Here is an 18,473-nt window from a genome sequence, read left to right on the forward strand (position 1 = left end):
CATAAGTAGAAGGAAAGCTCTCTGGTGATGATTAATGAGTGCAATGAGTTGGCTTCCGCCTTTCTTCGAAGCACTTACCATTTGTTCTTTCTCCTGATGTAGTCTTTCTCTGAGAGGTTAACGAGGTAAATCATTGGTTTGGAAGTCAAAAACAAGTATTTGTTCAACACTTCGATCTACGACAGAGACAGACAGGGCAAGTGGTGAGAATCCAAACTTTCAAAAGTAGCCTTTGAGGGACAGCACAGGCAGAGATAAGTGAAGCCAAATCAAATTAGAGTCTGGTGTATAGGCGCTGTGGGGAGCGACTATAAAGCCTCTAAATTAAGATCAGCACGGCCAGATGTCATTAGCTTGTACAAAAGTAATGTCAAAATAAAACAAACAAAAGACTGTGCATAATATTAACTGGTGATTTGCACTAAAGACAAAAAAGAAAGGAGGAAACAGCAGTTGTACTTTTAGGTCAGATAAAAAGATTACCGAGATAAATCGCATTAATAAATCTGACTGTAACATCAAAGGCTTACCTCCTTGTCGTTCCAATCGTGATAGTAGCGGACGTGTTTCTTTTCATCCATTACCCAGCTCTTGATTTTGCACATAACGTCCTGTTTGGGGTTAAAAGAGAATGAACAAGAAGCCATTAAAGGAGATGAAAAAGAATATAAACCCAGCAGGGTATGGGGTAATTATTTCCTAAATGCATGGCATCCTGATGCCAAAATGAACAATGGCTGTGCTCGCATTCAAGCAGGAGTGGCCTGGCTTTGACAGGGATGGCATGCACAAGACCCCCTTCCCTCCTTTAAATCATGACAAAATGCCTTCTGGGGTGTCTCGCTTAGAGTCGCAGTTTTGAACATCAATATTCCATCGGGACTGTTTAATGAAAAGGATGGAGAGAGGAGACTAAATTGGAAAGAGCGGGGAACTAATTGGAACTTGGTTAGTTAGGTGTAAATTATTGGTCCTTCCTCAGGCACTTTGCAGAATGTAGTCATACTGAATAAGCACTAGTGAGGTACAGAACTAATTATTCACTGTTTCTTCTGGAGAAAATATTGAGCATTTCCAGCTATGTATGCCACATTCATTACCGAGGTACTTGTGGGTTGAGACCACAGGCAAGACTGGGTCTTGACAGGATCTGGAAGCGGAAAAGGGTGGGAAAATGGGAGGGAGGTAGTTATAAAATTTGTAATAAAGAAATTGAGCCTATTATTGTTGATCCAGCCCCACAGAAATTAGCGGAACACATTCTTTTTGTTCCTGTCAACTTGACCTCCCCCTTCATATAAAAACTCCCCCACCCCCTGCAACACTCCCCCTACCTCCTTTTCCCTCCCCAAACCCTTGCAGCACTTCACAATCATACTCCCTTTTGAAAGAACTGAGGAAAAAATCCTGCCAGAGCCTCAATTACACAATGGCAGAAAAAGCTCCACACACTGACCCCCAGCCAGCTGCATTCACTCTCTGCACATCTCTCTCCACAGGAATTCTAAAGGCCTTTTAGTCAGGCAGCCAGAGTGCAGCCAGCGGGAGAGAGCGCAGGAAGAGCTGCATACACTCCGCCCGCGCCGTCCCAAGTCTTCACAGAGAGATTAATCATCTGTGAAATGGAAACAGCAAACGGCCAGTGACACAGGCTGAACCCGCTCCAGGTTTCCCTCATCAGCTCGCAGCCGCCGTGCAGCGCTCCTCTAACAGGCAGGTGTTAATAAAAGGCATATAGGTCCCACAGGGGTCAAACACATATGCCTGCCACCATGAAGCGCCGCTGGTGGGCCGGCTTCTTATTATTGTTTTGTAAGGATAGGGATTTTGAGGATTCACACAGACAAAAGCAATGAAACATTGTTCTTGTAAACACAGCACCGGCAAAATGGATTTAAATCTTTATAACAATGCATACATATGAGCCGTGCGCTGCTGCTGCATGCACATAAATTTAGCTGAAACTCACAATGAAATATTCAGTGACTTTTTTACCCAGACAACAAATTTAAACCATAATATACTATTTTACAATAAATTTCAAATTTTGGATTTTTTTTCTTACAAAATCCTGTTTTCTTAAACAGCATATCTTCAGCTTTGAGCTACAGCGTATGTAAACATAAACCAATAAAGCCTTAGTTTTTTCACATTAATTTTGCCTCCCCTGCCTATCAGATAAAACAGCATTCCTCTCACTGTTATTCTTTTTTAGTTTACAATACTAATCATCCCCTCGTGTGTTTTGTCTTTCCCCAACGTCTTCTTTCAGCAGGAAGAACATTAAAAAAAAAGAAACAAAATGCTCTCCAAACACAAACCACAAATATTCAAATTATTCTTTTAGGAGTGCATGTACAATGTATTGTATTCTAAGGCATATTTATTTCTGATATATTGATATGTTAAGGGATAGTGTCTGTGGTAGTAATAATGGACAGGGAATGTACCACACTGCCTATATTTTTCTTGGAGAAACTACTGTAATTTTTATGTTTTGCAACTATTTCTGTCATAATTACTCCAGAATTTCACATCATTTTGTTATTATTTTCTTCATATAGCAAAGAGCATAGGTACATTTTGTTGCAGTTTTAATTCACTTCCACTGACAGAAAATATAAAATGAGAGAAAGTATACTTTCAAAAAACAAAAACATTTTTAGGACATAGTTTAATGTAAACAATTTTGTCCACTAAACCAGCTCTATAAGTGTGTCATATTGAATTATGTCAGCAGGAAATGTCAATGGAAAAATAATTCTGTGAACCAACTACAAGCAGAATAAGAGCAATTTTTGTTCATGAAATTTTAGGCATGTAAAAGACCTGTAGAGCCTATAGGGAAGTGAATGCAACAATGGAAATTAGATCTGGTTTCTTGTAAATTACTCAAGAGGAAAATCTAAGGAAGTAATCACCATCTACATAAAATGTCCCTTTTATTTCATTGCATCCTGCGGTTCTCCAGGAGAAACTACAAGCACTATTGTTTCCTTTAAACTGCACATTTTTAGACGTCGTCGCGATGCACATGTTCTGCATATAGATGCTTACATAAACATGTATATGTGTCTGTGCACAGCTGAGCGTGTCAAACGCCCGGCGCAGCCTGTGAGACAATCACACAATCCCTCCCATCTAAAAGCTCGCTGCAGCCTTTGATAAGCACCATTCTTTGCCATCTAAAGAGGTCTTCTATAGATTTCACTTGCCGACGTGTGCACAACCTTTGACAAGTAATGTATCATTTTTATTCATTGCCTAAAATTGTTAGCAATTATGTGCGTAAGCGGCCACCTGCCTAGCCTGAATGGCTCCTGTCTGTGGGGCTACAGGGGTGTGGGGAAGTGCTGTTGGCTGCAAGGGGGGGTTTAGTCTGAGGGGAACCAACCAAACACGGGGCCTCTGCAGCAGGTGAAAAAGCCCCTCTCGTTAGTGTAATGAGTGGCCAGAGCCTCGCTGTGTCAGGGCCTGAAATTGGGCATGCCGCTCCAAGTGAAAGGCCAGATCCCCTCGCGTGCTCACCCATCCTATCCCGCTCCGATGATGGAAGGGCATCATGAGACATTTACAACTAAATCATTGTTAACGTTGGCTGCTCAGTCTCGTTACCTTAACAATATCTGAATGCATCCACATGCATTTTGATCCGACATCCAGGATTTTTTTTCTGATCTTACCCTGCATTTGGCCCTGAACCCAAGGAATCCTCTGTCAAAGAATATTCTAAACATTTACAGTATTCATAGCGCGGTATTGGCATATGTGTCACCCACTGTATGGCCTTATACAATTTCCTGAGCTGCTGTAGGTGTATAAGCATGAGCGAGAGCTGTGCCATGATTTGAGTATTACTTTAGATGAAAAGAGCTGTGTGGAAACACTTTCATTAGCCCAGTGCTGTGACCCAGGGTCAGCAGCTGAATAAGTAACTCTCTATTAATGATTTCTACAGCAGAAAACCCCTGACCCCTGATCACTTTCAATCTCAGAAAGAGAAAAAACGGGGCAGGGGGAGGGGTGAGACCTATTGGAGGGAGATTAAAAAAAACATACTTCTTTTTTCTCCTTGGCCATGTGTGTGGGAGGGTTATTATTTGTGCCTTGCTGTGAGGGGGAGCAAAGGGCCTGCTGGGACATTGACTCACGTATTCTGGTTTGAGTTTCTTGTCACCGCCTCTAATGGCCGTCTTCTCCAGCTTGTCAATAATAGGGCCGATCATCTCCTCATCCTTCATCCTTAGCTCCTCATGGATGATCTCCATATCCCTCACTGGGTCCACTGTCCCCTCAACATGGATGATATCCTCATCCTCAAAAGCACCTGCAGGGACAGGACACAAACACACAAAGATTTTTTTTTTTTTACAGCAAGAACAACAACACTGAAAACATACAGTACAAGCAACAGGATCACAGCCGCAGAATCAATGACATTGACTTCCTGAGAACGAATGTGCAACGGTGATTAGATCTAGTCCCAAAAATCATTAGCTTTTTACAGAGAATATGGGAAAAATAAACATGCACATGAAAAAGCACAGCGGGAGTCACAGGAAAGTCATAACAAATACAATAAAAATACTCGAGAATATATTTAATATTTCTTTTCAGTGTGCAAGTGTCAGAACTGTACGAAACCAGCTTACAGTGTCAAAGTAAGTTCCACTAAAATTGGCTTTAAGTGCAACTAAACAGTTGGTGTGTCAATCTGCATGTAATGTGGAGTGTTTGGTCATGCATTTTGTGCCCCTCTGTCTTAAAACTATTAGCCATTAAGTTAAAAAAAAATGTGTGAAATACACAAAAGTCAGTATGATTTAAGAGAAAAATGTCAGCATTCATAGACGACAGTCTTCCCCTAATCATTTGCGTCTTAGCCGCCTTGGCTGTGCTGGTGATTAGGTAATGAGGCTTTGAAGCAGGCCATTTAGCAGCAGCAGCTCTCAGGACTCCTTGTGATTCTCCAGCAGAGCTCAGGGGTGAGGGAGGGAGGGGGGGAGAGAGGGGGGGCACGGGCGTACATCTGTCACATTAGAGTGACAGCCTTTAACATTATCAGTGGCAACTGTAGTGGACTGCAATATGTTCTTTAATTTACAACCCATACAGCTGGGGCACAGTTTGTCACTTATTTTGCAAATATAAGGGGATTACCACATTTCTCTGGTGAAGTGATATTCAGATTCTTTATTTAATTAAAAAACTGTTGTTTTTTTTGGTTTTTTTTTTACATTTTTTTTAGGATATTTCATTATGTCCATTCCAATGAACGTAGAATCTGAACACAGAAAGAGTAGCAAAAATGACAATATATGGTCATATACAGTAATAAATTCTTTTTTTGGGGGGGGGGCTTTTATATTTTTTTAAGGACAGCTTGCACATAAAAGGAGGGGAGAGAGGGCATGACATGCAGCAAATGGCCACAGGTTGAAGTCAAGCCTGAGGCTGCTGCAGCAAGGACACAGTCTCTGTACATGGGGCGCCCGCACTACCAGGTGAGCTACTGGGCACCACAACAGATGATCTTTGAACAAGAAAAAAAATAAGCCCAACCCTTTTTTCCGTCAACCCTACCACTGTGAAGGCATGATCAGGCAAACATCAGGCAGCATTTGTACTAAACAAACAAACTCAGTGAAGAGTGTAGAGAAGCAACAAAAGCCTGTCTTTCCTCACAAAATGAGTCAGTTGAGGCTTACAACAACTGCTTTCCCTAGTGCTTCCATGTTTTTATCATTAGCATCTACTTCCGTGTTAACCATGAAGTTTGGGGTGGTATTTCTTGTCGACCTAATCCCTCTTTGCTTTTTAGAAGATTTTTGTGTCATCATACAAGTAGTCAAAAATCACTCACATCATGTGCTTTATATCAAAGTCTGGGAAATTGAGAGGTTCACAATATATGAATTTACTCTGTGAGCATACTCAACAGTGCCCCAAAATGTGTCAATAAGTCAGGAGTATTGATTATTGCAATTAGCAAACATTATTAAGAGATGTCGAGAGAAATTGTTGCATATTACCTGGTTAACTTAAAATTTTGGGTTCATGTATGACTTGTGTACAACTGGGCATAAGTCCTGTACATTTGGAATATGGCTAAGCATGTTTTGTAAATCAGTCAGCAGTGACTTGTGAAGTTTCACATTGTGGCATAATGGGGATGCCATCTCATTCAACAGGGAAGTGGATGTCAGGTGAATGATTACTTAAGTATTACTATGTTGAGGGACACTATGTTTGGAATGTGCATGGTGGAGTCACTTAACGTTATCAACAATCCATATTCACATGCTGACACCTGAACGGTGAACGTGTGTTGACAGGTGAGGCCCTGCGAGATAATTACGTCACCCAAGTGATCCACGCTATTCATCACAGGGATGTCATATTGTCTCTCACCAAGTTCTAACAGGGATACATAGGAAATATTGATGATTCACAGCTGTGCGTAGTCATGATGTACAAAAACACACCTGAGATTCAGGACTTTTTTGACAGAGCTGCATTATAAACAGAATTCCAGGCATATTAGTCAAAACAATAAAGTCCTCCCCTGCCAATCAGATAAATATCCTGTTTGTCAAAGAACGGAGCCCTTGAGACCATCTCAGTTTTTTGGCTGCAAAACAATGTCAGTCCACTACTTTGGTTCAGACTGAAATACTCAACTGTTGAATGGATTGCCATGAAACTTTGTACACACATTCACGATCTCCAGAGAATGAACTGCAATAACTTATGTAATTCCCTGACTTTTCCTCCAGTGCCACTATCAGTTTAACATTTGTGGTTTTGAGTGAAATGTCTCAACAACAATGGGATAGCTTGCCAGATGTTCCCGTTCTCCATAAGATAAACGGGGATCAGGATGCTAACAAGCTAAACTAAGAGGATATACATCAAGCAGCAACCCCCAGGGCTCAAAAATGATGCCAATGCTGAAGTGCCAAAAGCTGCAGTGCCCCAAATGGCCACCTGAGGCTGGCTCCAGAAGCCAAAGAACAACTTCTGAAGTAGCAAACTACATGCTTAAACATCTCCAAATGTTTTCTCTCGTGTTTTCTTTTGTGGGGATTTTGTCATGTTAATGTCAGTGCTCACCTCTCCACAAAAACAGTTCCCTTGCAACACCTTTTTTGCAAGGGCACTGTTGAGGCTTAGCACTGCACAAGATGGTCGGAATTGGCTTAAAACCTTGGTCTTTAACAGGGATCCACAACCCCAAAAGGCCGTGACACACAAAACTGACATCAGAGAACTAGTGGCGATGACAGCCTCCTGCTGCTTCGCCTAACTTTGCAGTGTTTCGGCCAAAAAGCTGCACAGGAACACACCCAACCGACTGCCAACAAGCACGTATGTTCTGCAACTGCATGAGAGGAAATACTCAACCATTCCTGCAGATGGCGGTCGTCTGAAATCATCATTCAAAACGGGATAGGAAGACCGCCATTATACTGGTTGGCCAGTGAGCACTTAAACAACACAACCCAATATTGAAAAGCATATTTACGGTTCGCCAGTGTTAAATTTAGCTGTTTGTTTGCATTTTTCACTTCTGTTTTTATTCTCATGAGCTGAGCTGAGCTGAGCTAAAATAAAAATCAGAGCGATTCTATTCACCAACGGGCTCCACAGCTGCCAAATCAGCATGTTGAATTGGCAGAGCAAACACTGACGAGGGTCAACGAGGGCCAAGACACAAGGGGGCCTAAGAGTTACTGCAGGGTGGCTGCCAAATTATTGTTTGGAAATTTGAATTTGAGTTGCTGGTTTTATTTTTCAACAATTAAAATATGTCAAAAATATACATATTTATACGAATCCAACATGTTACAAAGACAAATCGGACTTTTTGTAAAAACAAACATTAAATTTGCAGTACACAACATTACGGATAAGCTCACTGTTAACCTTGAATCTGTGCGCAATGATGCTAGCCATTAACAGCAAGGCAAACTAGCTAATTAAGATTTAGATGTTATTGAAAAATACTGGCTAGCTAGCAGTATTACTATTATTTCAAGTGTACAGACATACTTGTGAGCCACAATGGATCATTTTGTAACCGTTCGAGCAAGACACTCTTACATAACGTCCACCCAAAAAACAAACATGATGTAGAAATACATGAATCTGCCAATAATTACAATCTTATAGCTTAATATCCTACGCACCATAAATGGGTGTATATAGTACCTCAGGCTGCCCTGCAGGTTATTTTATGCAATATATTTAATAGAATATCTCTGCTCTGTCTCTCTTTCAGCTCAGGGGTCCACGGCCTCAAAAACATTGAAGACCCCTGCTGTAAAGAAATACAAACAAACCCTTAGTGCATAATTATGATGGGTTCAGCCAGACCTTTCTCCAGTGCTAGCACAAAGCAACATAGGTCTGGCTATGTGAGACTATGGTAAACATGACTTGCTAAACATCAGCATATTAGCATGGAGACATAAGCATTAAGCTCAGGCTCACAGTACACTCTTGGTTTGGTTCATTAATTAGAAACATTTCCTTTTAAAATGGGCTCTAAGTGTTTTTCAATTGCAAAAGGACACCAAATTGTAAAATGAACCAATATGAAACCCTTCAGTCATCTTCCACACACACAAAATATTATATCTTGCACTTCTACTGGATTAAGGAGGGACATGTAATTGATTTTCCAGGAAACTAAACGACAGGGCTTTTACAATCTAGCATCACTCATCAGTCACATATAAACATCAACGCTCAATAACAAAAATGACAGACAACCGAAAAATCCTACGCCAGTGGCCTTATTACTCATGCGAGTCAACAGAAGCTGTAGACTTTTGTGCAAGCTGTCATCCTGTGCGTTGTCCTCATGGTGAAATGAACTTATCCAATTACTCTTTGCCTAATCAGGCTGTTTTGGTTCCTCTCCTCTTGCAGAGGTACTCCACAGTATAAACAGTTCACTTACGCCGCACAGAAAGGGGCTAATCAGTGGAATTATTGTTTTGCTGCTCCAATTTACCAGCTCCCTGTTCAGCACTGATTGGAATGAAAATTTGCTATTGTGTCTGCATGAACTCAGAAAATATAATGCAATATAATCATTTTGTTAGCTGCAGGAATATACATATATTATAAACAATTATGATGTACAGTTTTGATACACTGTGTTTCAAATGGGAAATGCATGTTGTTCAGTTTAGTACACACAAATGAGGAGCAAAGAGGTTTCAAACAGGTTAATAAACCACTCATGTCTCTCTAAATTAGTTACGGCAAGCATGAGAAATTACTATGCGCAAGTCCATTTATTAAAATATTTTAACACCTAAAGCAATCAGAATCACTTTGCAACAATTTTTCTTACTTTCTTAAAACAGTTATTGATACTTTCTAACTATTGTTATACATCCCTAATAAAAAGCTGATAAATCACAATTTCAAAGAGGCTTTCAGAGAGCAGGAGCAGCTGATCACTCACTATTTAGTCATCAGCTGACACTCTCCTCTGACTGCCGCATATTCCAAAGTAATTTGCTTTAATTAATTTCGCCTAATTTAACATTCACATCTACTTTACCGCTGTCCCATTCAAGGCTTAGAGCTGGAGAACAAATGCACGAAGTGAAAGAGAGGAGCGAATCTGAGGGGGAAATCTCCACAATTAGTCCTTTAACAACTGGGTCTGGGTAGGGCTCTGTGAAGACAGCTCTTATGAGGCTGCGGCGCCACACAAAGCCATATGCATGACAGTTAAAACACACACACACACACACACACACACACACACACACACACACACACACACACACACACACACACACACACACACACAGAGAGAGAGAGAGAGAGAGAAAAGAGGTTAGAAAGGTCCAGTTTCAGGAGTCAGGACTGTCTCACAATTTGAATTTTACTGCTTCATTTCAAATAGTGTATGTTTTGAAGACACTATTAACAGGTGCTTCTTTATTGACAGAACAAAAGGATTAGTCTCTAGAGGGTGAGTGGTGTTTAACGGCCTGATTAGGGATCAGGCTAAGCTCAGCAAAATTATGGACTTACAGCGGCACTGCAAGCTGGTGCAGCCTGAGGAGATTTAACTCCATGAGCTGACATTTACAAATGAAAAACAGACAGGAAAGGGGAAAAAAACAAATAAATTTTAATGACTTTATTCATCTTTTTTACTTTAACCTTACCATGCAAAAGTTCCCTGCAACAAATTTAAGAACGCATTTTTCAATATAAAGTAAAGTTTTTAAAAAATACGCAACCTGTTCCCAGTCTCTACGAGTTTAACACCAAAAACTAACAAACGAGCTCAAGCTTATACCATCACTTCTCTGTCAGTTATACACAGACAAGGCAGTCATCTGAGTCAAGTCTAGATCAATACTGATTGAGCTGCTTCCTCTGATGTTGCTACCTGGGAGGATATGTGGTCAACATAATTCAGTCAAATTACAGTATTCATTGACTTCTAACTTCCTGTGCATGTTTTCACATGCAAGATGGGTAAGAGCACATCTAAAGAACTTGCATTCCTCACGCTGCTTTTAAAATGTTCATGCAAACTCAGTGCTGCAATTCTCCTGGTATTCAGAGCAGTAAAAGCTATTTTATGAGTCTGTCAGGAAAAGCACATTATGGATGTCTTTCCAGCATAGAAACACTGGCAATGCACACAAGGGTATTTATGTTCATTCAGGAAATATCTTCTTGACATTCATTTTAGGATACACAAAATTGACAGCAATTGACAGAAATGCTTCTGTAACAGAGTTTGTGGCATATTCAGCCTTGTTTCTTTGCATATGTCAATTACGGCAAATACATTGGCTGCTAAAAAGTAGTTTGACACCAAAAAATGGGGGGTTTGAGCCCTTTAGAGAAACACTCATGTTTTCTACATGATCCCATTTTTCAAAACAGTGAAATCACAGTGCTCAATAGTATGAATATCTGTACCTTGCAAGGTGTCTCCAATTCCTATGTGATCGACTGTCAATTGCAGCGTCTCATACCAAACTGAGTATTAAAAGGTGCATCTTTATGTTTGATATGACTGACTGAAAAAAAAGCCCTACACATCAGACAAGAGTGATCTGTGTGAAAGTGAATGCACAGGGGAGGCTCCAGTTTTTGTGAACTCTGACAGAAAACAACAGTGTTAATTCCCCTTATCATTATCTTAACCTCTGTCATTCCATTTATTTTGTTAAACCACGGAGCATGAGAGTGCCTTGATTGAAAGGAACCGTCATATGCACACCACTGTTGTCCCACATCATTCAAAGAACAAACCTTTTTAGATCCTTAACTACTATAGTGCTGCTGATTGCACAGGCACCAGCAATTTCCTAACCAACCGCCACCTGAACAATGATGTGTTCAGCTTTCAGGCCCTCCAGCCTTTCAAAGGTGAATCATTTCACAGTTTGGAGCGAGATCTCCATAGCAACTCCTCTTTGAAGGGTTTAGAATCACCATCCAATAATTCTATGATCATCGGGCCTTGCCATTCCCAGTGGTTCTTTTCACAGCGGACAGGCAAGGGGGGCATGAGGAGGAAGCAGGAAGATTCTACAGTCTATTTCAGGCAATTCATCTTGCAGCCCCATTAGAATTCAAAATATTGCGACCTTCAATCACCGGGCATGTTATCTGGAGCTGTGGCGATCTCCAGTCAAGATGGGTAGACATTTTGCTCTAATCATCCACGATGAGTGGAGGCTGACAAAAACTCTTCATTCTCGCTGAAGCAAAATGCTCATTTAAATGCTGTGACAGCACCTCAACACAGCTCTGAACACACACAATGGGAGGATGATGCCCACGGCTAAATGATCTAGATTTAGAATTGCAGTATTGGTTGAAACAATAGTAAACTTAAACAAAGAACCACATACTGCACAATGAAGCATAGATTTCTGACTGATCTATGATGAAATACTTACATTTTTCCTCAAGAATAACAAGACACAACAGTAGGCAGGTGCTAGGACCCAGCTGAGACTGTTGTACCACACAGTTTATTTTTGTCCAAGTGTTGTGTGGGAGGTGCATTGCTTGCTTCTTATAAACCAGTTAACTTTGCAACAACAGAGTAGATTATGGCTAAAGTTTTGTTTTGTTTTTTTTAAATCTGATAAAGACACAATAAAACAAAATCTGACACATGCCACAGTATCCCCAATACAAGAGGATTGGTCCTTGAACACGCTTCCTCTGGATCATTTGTTCACTTGCTTCCAAAACATGTTTTATCACTGTTATGCCGATGATACACTGATCTATTTCTCTGCCAAACCAGATAACCCAAATCAACTACTCTCCCTCCATGATAGCAAGATGGTTTGGGTTAGTTTTATATTGTTTCTGTCAAGTCTGAATAAAGTGTGTTTTATGATGAGTTAATGAGGCAATTACGCCTTGTCAGTCACCAGTGACCGAGAGAAGCTTGAATTCAAAAGGTGTACAGTTGTATTTCTCTCTCTACTAAGGAAAATCGGTGTGAGAATATTACTTTTCCTAACATTTTGTGGGTTTCTTTGTGTATTTAATAATCTAAAAAGCTGAAAGTAAGCAGCACACTCGCACCTTCATATACCAAATTCCCTTTAAATTTAAGGAAGGTATAAAGGTATGAAATATTACCAAGTCGAAGTCATACCTTTGTAAATGTGTAAAAGAATGCACAGATGTGTTCACTATTTGATTTCCATTTTCTCGCTCAGGTCTATATTACTTTTAACTACACTGCTTATAAAAAAAAAATCTTTCAGCAAAATAAAAATGACATTTCTAATAGTGACTGTTGGTTGTATAAATTAATACATCAACGCAACAACTGATTCAGCAGCTGAATTGCTGAGAGCTTCACTCACTGCCTGATCTGTTTAGATAGTCACACACATGGAAGTCACTGGGCTGGGTGAAGCGTTTTGGATGTTTGTCAAGTTTGAGAATTTGTGAGTTGGTGAGTGATAAGGCAGGATTCCTGGAGACCAGCCATTACTGGCGTCAGTGAGGAGGCAGGGTGGCCGTAAATCATCTCTGTCTGAATAGTCAATCCAGTTTGTTCATAATGCCTGTGGCTAAATAATCAGTTTGGTTTGTTCACTATAAGCGATTAGTGTAGTGTGGGATGATGTCTGAATGATGCAATAATGAAACACAAATACAGTGTCCTTACAGATTAAGCAAAGTGAAGCCAACTTATTAATTCACTCACTCTGTATCAACAGATTTTGGTATTCATTAGTTAATGATGATTCATGTGGAAGTTGTGGGGTATATATCAGCTTTTTAAATTTTGACATTTTTTAGAGGTGAGTGAATAGGAACAATTTCTGAAGAGGCCAAAATGTTGTCAATTTGTTGTTGACTGACTTTTATTTTATTAGATGAACACTGCTACCAAAAATGGGAACAGATGATTAACTCCTAGCAACACTTTAACAGATCTGATAAACAAACTAACACACAGCAACTAAATCAAACTTAATAAAGTTGTTAACATTTTCAGACATTGGTAACAATCATTACTTATGCTTATTATCATTTAAACAATGCAAACAAGAGTAAAATAGGCTTTTTCTAAATTTATAAAATAATTTTAAAAAACACAAAGATGCATAGCTCCATAAGTCTGTCAACAGTCTGCCAAAAGTAATGTTTTATGAAGGTGTTTTCCAGGTATCCAAGACTGCAAACCAACTAAAGAATTAACATAGCTCATTGGCTATTGGTTTGTTAGATGTTGTACAAGCTGCTGTTACCACAACTACAGTTACTGTGGCCACAAGTCTGGGTTTACATCTACACTGAATTTTGTGAATATAAAATGTATACTCTGTGTATAAAAGAGACCTTTGCAGATTTGCTTTTTCTGTCATATTTTAATGCTTGAGGAAGTCACTGTCTTGAGTACTCACAGGAAATATAAAACAAAAATCAAAAGTGCTGTTCTTAGGATTCTGTACTTTGGATGTGTGCTCTATCCATGATAGCAATTTCGGACAAATAATGTAAAGTTTTCGAGTTGCAACTAACAGTTATTTTACAATCTTGAAGATCTCCAATCCGTTCTCTTTGGCGACACCTAAAATGATAAGTGGCAACTGCAGTTGTGTTTTTGAATCTTATTTTCCAGGGATGCTTGGATTGTTGCCTGTGTGGTGTCAGTAATTTTCTTTGTTTAGCCCATAGATTGTAAATAAAGATGGAAAACGACTCTCCACTTCCTTTAACTGAACAAAAAGCCAAAATATCAGCGATACGGCTGATGTCATCTTGATCTGGTGACATCATTTGAAGCCAGTAGCTGTAAAGTAGTGATCTCCAGAGTATCAAGTTCTTGTCCATACACTTATCAAACCAATCTCAAGCACTGCCATTGATCCTGAGCACACTTATTGGCACACACAGCTGTCAATCAAGATGTCAGGCGGCCTTTTCAATAGCATCAAATAACAATATATAAGTTATGGCTTCACTTTTAAGGAGCTGTAACTTAACCTAACCTAGTCCATCGTTACCTCACAGTGAATGGTTCGGCCATGGTAACTGTTTACTCACAATGCCAGCAGAGAAAAAAAAAAAATTCCTCGCTTCACATGCTAGTGATTTGGAAAGTGGGTCTGTAACGATAGCTCTGCTTACCCTTTCTAGCAGACCAACCACTGCTAAATAACAGAAAACGCATCACTAACTGTGTGCCGCTTGTTCTTTTTGCCTAGGAATGTCACCACAGACGCCGAATTTTTAATACTGCAAATGCAAGAGCTTTCATTAGTGGGCTCAGTCAGCATTGTGTTATTTCATTCGGTGATAGTAGATTAACAGACATTTATTTATCAGAAAACATTCAAGATTGTCACTTTAATTGATAAATGATTTTCTAATTAATTTTAGTTTTTGACTTTTGGATTAATAGACCAAATGTTTCTGTCCAGTAAAAGAGTAATGTAGCATCTCTACTTCTCTAAAAATAAGATCTCATGCAATTGATCAGGTGTACTTCCATAAAAACTTATACCATTATTTCATAAAATGGGAACTTTTTGTGTCTCCTTCAGGCAGTAGATGATGAGAGAGAAGTTAACCAGGAGTTCAGGTGCTGAAAGCATGAATATCACAGCAAGAGAAGAGCCTATGCCAAAAATAACAGCCACTTTCCAGTCGGCTGCCTACAACCACAACCAGTCCCTAAAGATTAAATGTGCTATACCGCAGTATCTTAAGGCGAGATTCTTACAGAGTGTCGTGCAACCATAAATAAGTCTTCATTAGAAGTGAACCAGAGCATTCCTGCAGTGATGAGGGGGACAGTGTGTGAGCATTCAAACATCTAATTGCTGGAAACCAAGCATCTGGGAATAAGGCCAGGTGAGCTGGCAGAGTTGCTAGCAGGGAACAGAAGAGCAGATGAAGTAGAACATGTCTGTGTCTTGTCTCAGACAGCGAGGATACAGCCGTGTTCCAGTCACTGCAGAAGCACTGGGAACACTTAGCCTGCAAACCATTTTGTTATGAGACCAGGGAACACCAACTATTCAACAGAATCAGCTTTCAGGATGTCATCACGCGCCTTAATAGTTGTTGGAAGGTATTGTTGAAAGCAAATCCTCTGTTTACACAGGCTTTTCAAAGTCATTAGAGGTTGAAAAATATTCATATTGTGCGCACTACTGGGGGAATTTTGAGACACGAGAGGAAAATCCAGTTAGACTACTCCCTGGAAAAAGCTAGATCTTTTCAAAAGATGAAAATACACTACGTGGTAACCTATTCCGCCTTTAAACCATTGTAAAACCTGCTGTTCTCAAATTACGCAACTTCTATTCAAATTAATGTAACCCTATACAGGGAATAAAAGACCACACAATAACGCCGTGGACAGAACTAACAGAAAACTAAGGTTGATCTCTAAAGTTTAAAGAAATACTTCACCCATGAAATGATTGCTTGTCCATCATTTACTCGGCATGTTATGGTGAATTCATGAAGAAAACCTTTTTCCCACAAGACTGCGGTGATCAAAGAATCCAAAAACAGAGAAAATTTTTGATGAAGTTAAGTCATTTGGGTCCATGTTTGAATCCAGCTGACTATATCAAAGCATCGGTTTACAAACTCTAACACAACTTGTGCAGTAAAACGTATGTCTCATTTATCTAGTTTTATGCTCAATATACTGCCCAAACAGACATCCCTTTTTGACTTTAAAGTTAAACTTGTTTGTGCTCTCTTCAGAGCCAGACTCCATGGACATAAACAGTGATTTTAACTTGGCGATTACGGTAGCTGCTGGTCTACTGCTGCCTCAACTGGAAATTTGTTTCTGTTATTGTGTAACACTGGTAAATCTGAAACACTTTTGGTAAACCCTTTAAAACACCAAAGTCAGACAATAACAAAAAACTAACAAACCAATTGCCGCAAGGTAAAATTACTGTTTTTGTCAATGGAGTCTGAAGAGAGCATAGATAAGTTTCACTTTTAGTGCAGCTCCCCAATCAAAAAGGGCTGTCTGTTTGGCAAGTACTGAACATACAACTATAAATTAGACTTGGATTATCCTGAACGGGTTGTGAAAGGATGTATATGAATGCTTTGATATAGTTTCGCTGTAGTTCAACATGGTCGCCTATGACTTCAATTCATCTTAAATTTTCTCTATTTTTTCATTCTTTGTTAATGCAAATCAAACAAAGGGTTCTTCACAATAATAACAGCAGGTAAGCAGTCCATACACCATGATCAATCTGGGTTAGTAAAAGCTCAACATGACTTCCAGACTTAGTTTCATCAGGCTCAGGGCAAGTCCTGAGTTTGTACTAACAATCAATGTTTCATTTGACTAACGCTGAGTGTCTTCCTTAAGCATCTTTATAAACCCTTCTGCTAATGCCCAGACAAAAAATCCCCAAAACATACCACTCCAGACACGAAAAAGTGTGATCCCCCACAACCCTATAATCACGCTATATAAAAGTAGTGGCTTCAACATTGCAGTCTGCCTCACACCAGATAGATATAATTACAAAACAAACCAGCTATGTTTAATGGTTAACTTGTGAAACATACCACATTGTTTCCAAGGACTTCGTGAGAGTGGAAACAATGGCAGAGCAGATACATGTAAACACACACACACACACACACACACACACACACACACACACACACACACACAGAAGAAGTTTTCGATCTTCCTATTTATGACTGTTGCGGATGTTTGTCTTTGTGCAAGTACAAACAATAGAGTTGGTTTTGAGAGACGATCTGGTATATATACGTTTGGCCCATACCAAAGGGACTGTGGGTGTTTTTAGTTATGTACATAATGATTTTAAACATACATATAACCCACATAAGTGACAGTAATGTATATATCAAATTATGTAAAGTGACATCTCAAAAAGTGGACAGACCACAAGAAAATGAGCAGAGTAATTCTAGACATTTTGAAAACACTGACCCAGGGCGTAAAATCTGAACACTTTTCTACCTGTGAAAATCTCATGAAAAGACCAAAACCTACAATGAATTTGTCCTTCTAACTTCTTCCCCTATGACATATCTGCTGCCCAAAAACTATTTAAAAAAACACATCAGTCAGGTCAATTGCATAACCAAAGGGAACTGGATACGGCGTTGTGGGGCCCAGCCCCATTACCATCCATGGACCTATAGAGCAAGTGCACCAGATGAGCGGGTGAGCAGCTAATTTACAATTTAGCACTGAGCTAACCTGAATGCGGAAGAAAATTATTTAAACTTGCATTTCCTCTAGACTTTTGAAATGGCACTGAACCGAATGGAATAATTTCTGAAAGTGAAATGAGACATTTGTTTGTAAAGTCATCGCTGCTTTTCTCACGGCCTCTTAATCAGATGTGGGTGGTTTTTTTGGCTTTATTGGACAGGACAGCTGTAGCGTGAAAGGGGAGAGAGAGGGGATGACATGCAACAAAGGGCCGAGGGTGGAATCGAACCTGTGGCTGCTGCTATGAGGACAAGGCCTCTGTACATGTGGCACCCGATCTAACAACTGAGCTACTGGGCGCCCCAAAATGTGGGTGTTTTGTATCGATTCTTCACTGTTTTTACAGTGGTGATAGTGCCACGAAAAGCTGTTGTCTCTCAAAGAGACATTGAATTTCCTGCTGAGAATGAGGGACAAAAAGTGATTCTTTTTTACAGAGACATTGCTGCTTTTCCAGCTGGGATAATGGCAACAAAAGAGACTGTTTTTTGCCAAGACATCACTGCCTTTCCTGCCGAGACTGTGCCCCAAAAAGCGAGGTATTTTAAGCCCAAACATGATCTTTTCTAAATCATAGCCAAGTGGTAGCTGAAACTTGGCTAAATGTTAACTACAGAGTTGTTGAAATGTTAAGTCTCAGCATACCTTCAACATAATAATGTGAAAATGTAACATTTCTGTGATATGCAGACACATACAATGG

General features: G+C 39.8%; 1 protein-coding gene across 1 annotated transcript in view; it reads right to left on the reverse strand.

Annotated features, from left to right (window-relative positions):
• Positions 1 to 18,473, reverse strand: part of ola1 (Obg-like ATPase 1) — a 52,253-nt gene that overhangs the window by 24,319 nt on the left and 9,461 nt on the right. Inside the window, exons 5-7 of the mRNA XM_042494298.2 lie at positions 4,152 to 4,327; positions 531 to 611; positions 79 to 176 (exon numbers count right to left, since the gene is read on the reverse strand). Of these exons, the coding sequence (XP_042350232.1) occupies positions 79 to 176; positions 531 to 611; positions 4,152 to 4,327 (355 nt within the window). The remainder of the gene's footprint in view (positions 1 to 78; positions 177 to 530; positions 612 to 4,151; positions 4,328 to 18,473) is intronic.

This window comes from Plectropomus leopardus, chromosome 10, assembly GCF_026936395.1.
Source record: "Plectropomus leopardus strain MGB_pleo_1.0 chromosome 10, ASM2693639v1, whole genome shotgun sequence".
NCBI classification, from domain to species: Eukaryota; Metazoa; Chordata; class Actinopteri; order Perciformes; family Serranidae; genus Plectropomus; species Plectropomus leopardus.